General features: G+C 38.1%; 1 protein-coding gene across 3 annotated transcripts in view; it reads left to right on the plus strand.

Annotated features, from left to right (window-relative positions):
* The window catches only part of GPR155 (G protein-coupled receptor 155), a 48,140-nt gene extending 36,191 nt beyond the window's left edge, over positions 1–11,949 (plus strand). The window contains exons 15-17 of one of the 3 annotated variants that reach the window (XM_066279409.1): positions 4,033–4,097; positions 5,759–5,896; positions 9,465–11,949. In XM_066279409.1, the coding sequence (XP_066135506.1) occupies positions 4,033–4,097; positions 5,759–5,896; positions 9,465–9,717 (456 nt within the window). In that variant the 3' untranslated portion in view covers positions 9,718–11,949. Of the gene's footprint in view, positions 1–4,032; positions 4,098–5,758; positions 5,897–6,984; positions 7,143–9,464 lie in introns of those variants that run through there. The other 2 variants (XM_066279411.1, XM_066279410.1) reach the window with 2 other exon arrangements.
* The last annotated feature ends 751 nt before the right edge of the window (positions 11,950–12,700 follow it).

Genomic DNA, 12,700 nt, shown 5'->3' on the forward strand with positions numbered 1-12,700 from the left:
CTTACTGAGAACTTCGAGGAGTTTTCGTTTGCCTGGATGGCTTGATTGGGGAGAAGAGTGTGTGGATGTTGTTGTCTTTAAAATCAGAAGGGTTTATTTTGTTTGCCAGCTGCTGGTGTGCATGACAGCTGACAGCTGCTGCCTGTCTCCTGGTAGAGATGAATTAGTATATTGGTTGAAGTCACAGAATGCACACTGAGTGTTGTAGTCAGAAATACCAAATCGTTTTTTGCTTTGGCTTTGAGATAAAGAATGATAATGTAAGCAGCGACAAGATGTTCCAAGTACTTTTTAAACTTTATTGTGATCTTAATAAGTCACTTTGGGAAAATTGCTTACATTCTTTGAGCCTTTGGTTTAGCCACTTGAATTGGTTTTTGTTATTTTATTTAAATTTTTATATTTTTGAACAATAGGTATTTAAATCTTTTCTAAAAATTATAAATTGGTGTATAAGTAAATTTTGGCCAGGTATAAGAGTTACTATTCCTTGAGAGGATACAATATACCATCCATTGTTAAGCATTTTACAGTAACTATCTCATTTAAATATCACATTACCTGCGAAGTAGACATTAGCATCCCTATTTTAAAAGTTAGAAACTAAGCTCTGGCCGGGTAGCTTAGTTGGTTGGAGTATCCTTCCCATATGCCAAAGTTGTGGGTTCTTTCCCCAGTAAGGGCACATTCAAGAATTAACCCATGAACACATAAATAAGTGGAGCAACAAAATGTTGTGTGTGTGTCTCTCTCTCCCCTCTTTCTCTCTCTCTAAAATTTTTTAAAATTAGGCCCTGGCCAGTTGGCTCAGTGGTAGAGTGTCAGCTTGGCATGTGGATGTCCCAGATTCAATTTCCAGTCAGGGCATACAGGAGAAGCATTCATCTGCTTCTCCACCCCTCTTCCTCTCGCGTCTCTCTCTCTCTCTCTCTCTCCCTCCCTCCCTCCCTCCCTCCCTCTCCCTCCCCCCCTCTCTTTCTCTTTTTCTCTCTTCCTCTCTCTCTCTCTTCCCTTCCTGCAGCCATGGCTTGATTGGAGCAAGTTGGCCTCGGGTGCTGAGAATGGCTCCATGGCCTCAGCCTCAGGCCCTGAGAAGAGCTCAGTTGCTGAGCAACAGAGAAGTGCCCCAGATGGGCAGATCATCACCCCCTAGTGGGCTTGCTAGGTGGATCCCTGTTGGGGGGCATGCAAGAGTCTGTCTCTGCCCCTCTTCCTCTAATTGAATAAAAAGAAAATTAAATTATAAACAAAAATTCTATGAAGAACTAATACAATAGTGCTGTTGTCTGTTTATTTCAGTTAAAATGGATATTTAAAGATAAATGTCATTTTACATATTAAAAAATATGTGCAAATTTTAAAATTTGATTCAGAATTCAATCCTTTTTTTAATTTTATTTAGACAATTTTAACGAAGTGACATTGATCAATTAGAGTGCATAGATTCAGAGAAAACATCTCTAGATCATTTTGACATTTGATTATGTTATATACCCATCACCCAAGTCAAATTGTCCTCCCTCACCTTTTATTTGGTTTTCTCTATGCCCCTCCCCTCCCCCCACCCCCTCTCTTTCCTCCCTTCCCCTCCCCCTGGTAACCACTGCACTCTTGTCTATGTCCATGAGTCTCAGTTTTGTGTCCCACCTATGTATGGAATCATACAGTTCTTAGTTTTTTTCTGATTTACTTATTTTACTCAGTATAATGTTATCAAGATCCCACCATGTTGTTGTAAATGATCCGATGTCATCATTTCTTATGGCTGAAGTAGTATTCCATAGTGTATATGTGCCACATCTTATTTATCCAGTCATCTATTGAAGGGATTTTTGGTTGTTTCCATGTCCTGGCCACTGTGAACAATGCTGCAGTGAACATGGGGCTGCATATGTCTTTACGTACCAATGATTTTGAGTTTGGGGGGTATATACCCAGTAGAGGGACAATCTGTTCTTGATTAGGTAATGTTAGTCCCCTGATTATCAGGTTGAAAAAAGTACTGTTTGAATTTGGGTTTGCCTATTAAATCTAAAATAATTGGCCATATGAATGAGTTAGTTAACATTTATCAGATGTTCCTGCCAGTTTTTTCCTGAGATTAATTTTTTGAAGTATTTCAAGTTTGTTTTTCCATTATCCTGGGAGCAAAAATGTCCAAGTCTAGTTAGAAAAGTGACCTCAATCAGTTTATTACAGACAGACATGAGCATCCCAAGGGCTGGTGATGCCCATTTCACTGTTCACGATCAGATTTTGTACTCAAGAACTGTGAAATATTAGATTGAAAAAGCATAGTCTTACTCAGCATTTAGCATTTTTTTTATTATTTTGTATTAATCTAAATTTATTATGTTAACATGGATTCAAGTGTCCCACTCAGTATAACTCCCTCAGCCCCACCCCCTTGTCCCCCATTTTGCATTTCTTAAAGCCAACTCCAAGCTGAGCCATTCTAGGACTAGAACTGAGAAAGCTTCACAAATAAAAAAATGTTAGGAATGTTGCATTTGAAATGCCCCAATAGCCATGCTCAGGTGCTTCAAAGGAAGAAGAAAGATATCACCACCTCCCCACACACACACACACACACACCTGCATCCCATTTTCCTCTTGGGGAAGTATTGGAGTGTTATAGTCAAATCCTTCCCTTTTGGTTATTTCTAGTTCCATATTTCCGGGTGAAGAAAGGTAGGTCCGCCGTGTAATACAGTGCATCCAACCCCGCACCTACCCACACTTAGGTCCGTATCCCACAGTGCCTGAATGAAGGCAGCTCCCAGCCTCCTGTCTCCCTCATGGCCCCGATCTGTGGCTGCTTACTATCTGGCGCCAGTTTGCTTCATCACCCCCTTTCAAAGCCCTTTCCCAAAGCACTTGCTAGTTTCATTTCACATAAATTTTGTTCAGTTGCTACATTATGTTCAGATACTACAGCATTTTTATTTATTTATTTTTATTTTTTATTATTTTTTTTTGTTTAGTAATTTTTTTTCTTTTACAGAAACAGTCAGAGACAGGAATAGATATGGACAGACAGACAGGAACGGAAAGAGATGAGAAGCATCAATCATCAGTTTTTCATTGCAACCAACACCTTAGTTGTTCATTGATTGCTTTCTCATATGTGCCTTCGCCATGGGGCTACAACTGACCGAGTAACCCCTTGCTCTAGCCAGTGACCTTGGGTCCAAGCTGGTGAGCTTTGCTCAAGCCAGATGAGCCCGCACTCAAGCTGGTGACCTCGAGGTCTCGAACCTGGGTCCTCCGCATCCCAGTCCAGCGCTCCATCCACTGCGCCACCGCCTGGTCAGGCAACTACAGCATTTTTAAATTCTGTAATTATTGAAGTTTTAACAGAAAAATAATAAGAAAATACTTAAGCACAATGTGAAACATTTTATTTTCTTTTTAAAAAGGAAAAAACAAAGGCATATAGCCCTAAGTGGTTTCATTTTCTTCAGTATGCTCAGGACTGGTTTATATCATAACTAGTAGGACAGATGATTGGGAAGAGGCAGCCAAGTATCATACCTACCTCCAGACACATTAGAAGGCCTGCCTGTGAGCTTTATTTAAAATGTTGGTCTAGCCTGACCTGGCGATGGCGCAGTAGATAGAGCATCGGACTGGGATGCGGAGGACCCAGGTTCGAGACCCCGAGGTCGCCAGCTTGAGCACGGGCTCATCTGGTTTGAACAAAGCTCACCAGCTTGGACCCAAGGTCACTGGCTTGAGCAAGGGGTTACTCGGTCTGCTGAAGGCCCACGGTCAAGGCACATATGGGAAAGCAATCAATGAACAACTAAGGTGTCGCAACAAAAAACATGATTGATGCTTCTCATCTCTCTTCGTTCCTGTCTGTCCCTGTCTATCCCTCTCTCTGACTCTCTCTCTGTCTCTGAAAAAAAAAAATGTTGCTCTAATCATATAGGTTTGCTTCCCCAAGTACTAAATTCCATGGCTTCCATAATTTCTGTCTTGAAATTTCATTGTTGTATTCATAAAATCTAACTATCTTTTCTTCTATAGGGATTTATTTCCTTTGGCATTTTTGGATTGGACAAACATTTAATCATACGACCTTTCAAAAGAAGGTAAATTGATATGAAAAAGAATTTGTATCAGTAAAGGTGATGGCAAAGCCATTCTTTTAAAATACTGATATTTTAAACCTTTATTAACTAACTGCTGAGAGACCACAGAAAGGGTGAGCTAATACCACAGATAGGTTATCTGTTGATTCTACGTATTTGTTGTAAATAATTGCAGAGAAGATATTAGAAGACTTGTTATCAATCCAACATTGTAATTTGCATTTTAATAAGAAATGATGGATAGTGGCTTCTATCTGTGCCATTATCTACATACATAAAGTAAAACGAAATTTGAAAAATTATTTAGAAATGCTGTGCCCCAAAGGTCTCTATTTGATTCTTTCATCTTTGACAACAGGATTTCTCTATCAAACTGACAATTTATAGAAAACTCAAGTTTTCTTCTTTCTAAATTTTGGTTTTTCATTAGCTTGGTGAAGAGTTGCTTTGAATTCAGACCAGGTATTTTTTTATGAAGAATAAGGAAGGCTCTGGCCAGTTGGCTCAGTGGTAGAGAGTCAGCCCGAGCTGTGGATGTCCTAGGTTCGATTCACAGTCAGGGCACACAGGAGAAGCGACCATCTGCTTCTCCACCCCCCAACCCCCTTCTTTCTCTCTCTCTGGCTCTCTCTCTCTCCTTCCTTCCCTCCTTCATTCCCTCGCACAGCCATGGTTCCATTGGTTCAAGTGTATTGGCCCCAGGCACTGAGGATGGCTCCATGGAGACTCTGCCTCAGGCACTAAAAATAGCTCAGTTGCAGAGCATGGCCCAAGATGAGCAGAGCACCAGCCCCAGACTGGGGTGGGGGGGTTAAGTGGATCCCAGTTGGGGTGTGTGTGGGAGTCTGTCTTTCTATCTCCCCTCCTCTCATTTGGAAAAGAAGAAAAAAAGAAAAGAAATAATGAAGTAGGAATACTTCAACTTGGGGGGAGGAGAATTAGGTGGGGTGGGGGTCGAGTTATAAGACCTTCTACTTCATTTGTTTTCAAAGTCATAATTAGGAGAAACTAGAAGTGCTAATGGAATTTCTACTACTAATGATATAAAAAGTGCCCAATATATGGTAACTGGGTTTTTTTTACCTCTTTTTTTTCCATCATTAACATCATCATCATTGCTAAGATATAGTTGCTTGGGTCATAATCCTTTCATGGGAGAGAAAAAGCATAATAGGAAAGTCATTGGACTTAGTTACCAGCTTCATAATTGGTCAATTAAAATAGCCAACAAATTTATAGTCTGGGTTGGTAGAAACAGAATTGTTCTGAACGCCAGATCCCATTATGTGTTTTTTGAGTACTGAAATTGGAAAATGATTAAATAAAATAATTGATCTCTGTAAGTTAGTTTTGCATTTCAAACAGTAGAATGTAGAATAAGAAACTTCATTTATGGTAGAAACTGAAATGGGTCAAACATGTCAGGAGGATATTTTATAAAATTGTTCTGGATGTTTTATAAAATGTCCCCCACCCCCACAGCATGCTTTGAATAGGAAACTGAACACAGGCTTGTTTCTGTGCCAGACACTAATGATGTCTGGGTGTTGCTGATGACAGCTTTGGTAAATGACAGCTCAGAAAAGCCCTGTTGATGGGGTAATAAGTAGGAAAGGTTCTCTTCTTTCCTTTAAAACGGCCTCCTTAAATTTGGTTTTCAGACTTGAATTTCTATGGAACAATAAAGAAACGGCAGAAAACAGGGATTCTCCTGTTCCTGAGGAAATAAAAATGACCTGTCAACAGTTTATCCACTATCACCGTGACCTCTGTATCCGAAACATAGTAAAAGAAAGAAGGTAAGTATAGATTCTAGGTAATTATATTTTAGATGATAATTTTGGTTTGTAACAGATTAAGTAATGTGGTTGTGACTAACTATATGATTGTTCCTTTTAATATCACATATATATGTAAAAGTTAAAAATAGCTATAGTTTAAGGAACAGCATATATAAGAGCCATTATCACTTTAATTTTTATATTTTTAAATGTCATATAACTTCTGATTTCCATATAAAATGAAAACTCTAAGAAGGAATCAAAATGTAGTCGAATATCAACTTTCATTTCATATCGACAATTAGTGTCTTTCACAAAACTTTGAAATACATTGGATTTAGAAGTGATTTTGTATTCCCCATCTCTTAGTGCTATGTTATTTCATATTAATAATGATATTGTCAAGAAAATGAAATGAAATGAAATTTCTGTCTCTTAATTCTAATGCTTGTTATTTACAATAGCCAAGATATGGAAGCTACCCAAGTGCCCATCAATAAATGAGTGGATAAAAAAAGTGGGGACACACACACACAGGAAAAGAATGAAATCTTACGATTTGCAACAGCATGGTTGGACCAAGAGGGTGAAATACATTAGACAAAGAAAGACAAGTACCATATGATTTCACTTATATGTGGAATCTAAAGAATAAAATAAATGGACAAACAAAATAAAAACAGACTCATAGTTGCAGAGAACAGACTGAGGGTTGCCAGAGGGAAGGAGGCTTGGGGGACTGGGTGAAACAGTATAGGGATTAAGAGATACAAATTGGTAGTCACAAAATAGTCACAAAGATGTAAAGTACAGCATAGGGAATATAGTCAGAAATACTGTAATAACTATGTGCGGTGCCAAGTGGGTATTGAAAGTGGGGGGCGGGGTTAGTTTGTAAAGTACATGATTGTCTAACCACTGTGCTGTACACCTAAAGCTAATTCAAAATAATATTGAATGTAAGCTATAATTGAAAAAGAAAAAGTCTTTATTTTTAAAAAAAAGCAGTTTTAGGTTCACAGCAAATTTAAGAGGAAAATACAATATAAAGACATCGCCCCTATAAACAAGCAGACTGAAAATTTTTCATTTTTATCTAATTTCAGAATTCTCTGTCTTCCACAGCATCACAGTTTAAACTAACGTGTGGAAGATAACAAAAACCACTCTTGACCTTGATCTGTGCTTTCCAGTAGTGTAACCTCTAAGCCACACGTGGCAGTTGAGCTCCTGAGATGTGGCCAGTGGGATGGAGTCCACTTTTAGTGCTTACTTTTAATAAACTTAAATTTAAAACTGAAAATATACTAATTCTGCTGCTTATTTTTCTACCTCGAGTCTTAATCTTCAGTCTGTGACATCATATTTATTATACTAATCCTCAGGATACAGAGCATGCAGCAGGAAATCCAAAAACAAACGTTACCAATATTTTCGGTTGTCGTAAAAGAGAAGAAAACCAAAACTAAATGTAAAGAAACGCATGCTTTTATGTCTACAAGTGAAAATTTGCTAACTTATAAAAATTACCATTTAGGGTAATTTACCTACTTATTATGCCAGTATATTTTATTATAACCAGAACGTCGCCTCATATAGCTAGTGGAAGGAGGGCTCACTGGGTGGGGACTAATAATATTAGAGCTCAATTCCTGGATATGCCGCTTATTAGCTATGTGACAAGTTCAATTTAGCTGTGGGCAAGTACAATTCTCCAAACCTTTCTTTTCCTCCTCTTTAAAATAACTGTTATTTTAAAGAAGATATTTTGTTTGATTTAAATGACAATCTATATGATGGGCCTAGTCCAGTTTCTGGAAGTGGTCAGCTATGAAGAAAAGTTAGTTTCCCACCCTTAAAGGGCCAAACACAATTATTTCAAAAACTGCTCTTTAAAATTAAAAAAATGAGATCCATTTTAGCTCTGCCAGACCCACTGTGATTGCAGACTGCCGAGAAGCGTAGCCGTTGCCATTTGCAGGGCTGCGGGCTGCCTGGGTCCCAGGTGGCCGAATGGGCCCGCTGGTCTGATGCTGCTGCTCTGCAGAGGCAAGTTTCATGAGCTCTGCTGGAGCTCCCGGCAGTCGTCAGGAAGCAGTGTTCCTCCGGTGTCTGATAGAAGATGTTGGGCTATAAATTAAAATCAGCAAGCAGGAAGAAGGCTCAAGCTCAGGTTGCAATATTCAGGCTTCTGTTGAAAGTGATGTTTGTAGTTGCAAAGCATAAATTAAGATACCTTATTATGAAGTAAAATACTGATGTTAAAATATTGTAATTTTATGTACTTGAGGAAAATTTTCATGTATATTAATTTCTTCTAATTTTTATGTGAAAACCTAATGTATATTCATTTGTGGTTAAATGTCTTTAAATTTTTGTCACCTATTTCTCATTTCATCTTGATTTTCACCCACTGTTTCCTATTGGCAAGCACTTTGGATTTTACAGTTTGGCTGATGCTTCTGAACAGATTCATGTTGTCTGTTGCATATTTGTTTGAAAATGTACAGAATGCATTTGATTGGGTGGTTTTCACATTTCTCTTTCCCTTGTTCATTTGCTTATACCTGAGGCGCCCCACATTTGCATTGTGAAGAGCATTTCAAATAATCAAGGAGTAGATTCAGAATCGAAGTCCCTTTTAAAAATCATAGATTTAACAAGACAGATCTCACTTATTCTTCCCTCGCTTCCTAGCGCAGCACATTGCTGACATATCAGTAAAGTGGTCTCGGCTGCTGAGGGCAAGAGGAAAGGCTATTTGTGGGCACTGCGGCAAGCAGAAAATAGGAAGTTTGATTTGAGTAGTTTAGTTAAAATTGTCCGTAAGAGCATGTAAAAAATATTATTTAATGTTCCTGAGATACATTACTTATAACTGTGAATATAACTTACTTACAAAATATATAATATTCAGCTGTCTACAGAAGGCCATCTGATCATTAAAGGCTATCACTGCTGTAAAAATATTTCTCTGTAGATGACTTTGCATTATCTGAGTATTTTTTTGGTTGAGGCATATCTGTCTTCACAAGCATTATTGAAGTATTTTCTTTTTCTCCAATGGGCCTTTCTAAGGTCAGGTGAGTTGAACCCTTTATATTCAGAGTAGTTTTACCTGACCAGGCGGTGGCGCAGTAGATAGAGCGTCGGACTGGGACGCGGAGGACCCAGGTTCGAGACCCCGAGGTCGCCAGCTTGAGCACGGGCTCAACTGGTTTGAGCAAAAGTCTACCAGCTTGAACCCAAGGTCCAACAAGGGGTTACTCGGTCTGCTGAAGACCTGAGGTCAAGACACATATGAGAAAGCAATCAATGAACAACTAAAGTGTTGCAATGCGCAATGAAAAACTAATGATTGATGCTTCTCATCTCTCTCCGATCCTGTCTGTCTGTCCCTGTCTATCCCGCTCTCTGATTCTCTGTCTCTGTAAAAAAAAAAAAAAAAAGAGTAGTTTCATTCCTGCCACACTTTTAACTATCATGCTCTTTCCCTGTGTCCTGTTTTTCCTTGCTTGTCTTCTATCATGCAGTGCTGATACCAGGTTTACAGAATATATGGGTGAATCATTCCTTTGACATACAGGTGTGGTACAAAGACTTCTGCTGGGACCTTCTGTGGCTGTGACCTGGTGAACTGGCTAATTGAAGTTGGCCTTGCCTCCGACCGTGGTGAAGCTGTGATATATGGAGACAGACTGGTGCAAGGGGGAGTTATCCAACATATCACCAACGACTATGAATTTCGGGATGAGTACTTGTTTTACAGATTTCTTCAAAAGAGTCCTGAACAGAGTCCTCCTGCTGTTAATGCAACCACTCTCCAACGGGAAAGATAAAAAGAAAGTGAACCTTCAGCCATATTCCCTAAGACTTAAATTATGAAGGCGAGAACCCCACACGCAGTCATATTCTAATCCCAGATCTGTTACTAACTGTGTGACCTTGGGCAAATCGCAACCTCTCTGACCCTCACGTGCCTCTTCTGTAAAATGTGATATTTCACCCCATGCTAACCTTCTCTGATTTTGTGTATGTAAAACACAGGAACCTTGCCAGGAAAAAGAAAAAAAAAAATCAATATTTAAAGTTCTGAATGAATATAATAATTAGTAATTCTTAAATAATTATTTACAACCAATTATGTCAACATTTTAAAACATTGCTCCCTGCAGCTGTTTGCTGTAATTTCAAAATCAACATCTACTCTATTCCTTTAAATTGCCAAATTTGGCAGGTATAGTGCTGGTAGGAAATGGACCTTAAATTATGACTTTGTACTTATTGATAGCACCTCCTAAAAAAGAATTTTACTGATTTTGATAAGAGGCCTTCTTATAATATTTTCCCCATTTCATTAAAAACTAGAAACACTATTTTTTAAGGTTCATCTTTTCTTGCCTTTCTATCCAAAGTACTAATCAGTGCCATCAGGAAGGGAATAAGAACTTCAGTAAATCTTCTCATCTACAAAATCCATCAACAGAAGTATAAGTCTAATCTTTAACTTTTGTGCTAAAAATAGTAATTTGAGCAGATTCACTTAAATTTTATCAACACGATTATTGCCATGTGATATATTATTTATGCTGTTTACATAAAGCATCACAGTGCAGAAGGATAACCCTGTTACCTTAAATTCTAAGCCTAACATCCTACTTTCACATTTAGAATTTAGTCTTCCTTGTCTGCATGTGTAAAAATCAGTGAATTTGAAAATGACTGGTGTCGGTGTCATGGCGGCCTCCATGCTGGGCTCAGCCTGGGGCACTGACCGCTGCTGCGTGGAAGGCTGTGGAACCAGGACTAGGAAGGCTGTTGATGCTCCCTGCTGCTTCCTGGAGAACCCAGAAGCTCTGCTTTTGCACTGGGAGCCTTCAGTGTGAAACTGGCTCAGGCTGGTATTAAAATACCTAAAAAATGATTTGCGAAAATGGTAATATAATGTGTTTAATGCTGAACAATAAATATAGTAATTAAAAAAGAAAATTACTAAATGTTGCCCTCAGACAAGCTTTATGTTCTTTGGTAAATTAAAAGAGATCTAGCCACATGACCCTATTTATTAGGTATCAGTTTTGGTTTAACATATTTAAAATATGTTCTAAATATTTATTTACCTCATACTTTTAGTGTTTCACATATAAAAGGCATTTAGAAAATAATTTATAGGATTAAATCGTTTAATTTGTAATTTGTTTTTTAACCCGCTTGGAAGCCTAAATGTATTTAACAAGTACAGGCAGACCTTGGAGATATCGTGGGTTCGGTTCCAGACCACCACAGTAAAGCAAATATCGCAATAAAGTGTGTCACACAAATTTTTGGTTTCCCAGTGCATATAACATGTTAACCTACTGTAGTCTACTAAGTGTGCAATATCATCATTGTCTGAAAAACAATGCATATACCTTAATTAAAAAGACTTTATTGCTATAAAATGCTAATCATGATCCATCATCTGAGCCTTCAGCAAGTCATCACCTTTTTGCTGGCGGAGGGTCTTCCCTTCAATCTGTGACAAGCACAGTATCTGCGAAGTGCAGTCAAGTGAAGCTCAGTACCAGGTATGCCTGTAAATGCTGCTTTAGTGTGTAGCATTCATCTCTACCGAGTCTAAGTTATGATTAGGAAACGGGCTGTTTTTCAGCAGAACTGTCTTGCTGCGGTAAATTTGTTAATGTGACCACAGTGTAGCTCTCAGAATGCTCAGGAGTTGGCATAAACGCCCACTGCTGTGCCAGGAGACTTTTAGAGCTGCAGCAATAGAGATGTTAATTCGCATGCATGCAGACAACTCAAAGTTAAGTGGAGAACTTGTGTTCGTGAGCAACTCATCCTACAGATGTTCTGTTATTTGCACGAAGGGAATGAGCAGCATCTTTCTTTAAGGGAGACATTAAAAGAAAACCCTGGGTCTGAATGAACTGCAGTTTCAGAAAATGAAGGCTTTTAAGAGATGTTTTTAGGATTAAGGAAGAATATACTAATTTTATTAAATGAAAATATTTGTAACTTACTCTCTCACTGACAAAGCAAGTTTCTCAATAAAATACCTATTTTAACTTGCATTGCCAACGTCTTTTCTTTGGGTAATCTGAATAATTCAGAAGCAACATAGAGATCTTTTCTCTAAGTTTTCAGTGTGTTCTTAAATGGGTCTCCAGAGATTGTTCTATTATTCATGACCCTGTGAGATCTGTGCACAGGGCCTTGCTCAATTATGCACTCAGTAAACAGTTTTTATTAATAACTCAATATGACATTAGAGTCCTTTTCACATGTTTCATAACTTAATATGCAGGGTCATGGCTGGGAAAATTATCTGATACATTTTGATTGAAACCTACCACTTTTATAATAAATAATCTTCAGTATGATCAATTGTTCTTTTTTTTTGTTTTCAATGAGTAATTTCATGCCTAGCCTGTGCTTAAATTTCAATATTTTTAGAATAAAGTGTGCTTGGCATTTAAGAATAGCAATTAATCAGTAAATTTCTAAAAAAAAAGAAAAATGTAAACCTATCATTTAACATGTTTTCTATTCAGCAGAATACAGCTCTTAGGTTTTGTCCCTCCCTATCTCATATTATGTAAAATACTGTACTACTTTAGACCACTGGACATAGGTAGTCAAGTGATAAATGATAGTTGGAAACAGTTCAGGATGAGATGTTATCACTATTCTTCAGGAAAAGATAGGATGATAAATATCCACAAGTGGTATGATAAAAGCCTGAAGTCATTAATTAGAAAGAGAAACCATTCATTGTGTAGAACCTGTTTCTGGCAGATTGTTTAAATAGGCACTAAATTTCCA

This window comes from Saccopteryx bilineata, chromosome 5 (assembly GCF_036850765.1).
Source record: "Saccopteryx bilineata isolate mSacBil1 chromosome 5, mSacBil1_pri_phased_curated, whole genome shotgun sequence".
NCBI lineage: Eukaryota > Metazoa > Chordata > Mammalia > Chiroptera > Emballonuridae > Saccopteryx > Saccopteryx bilineata.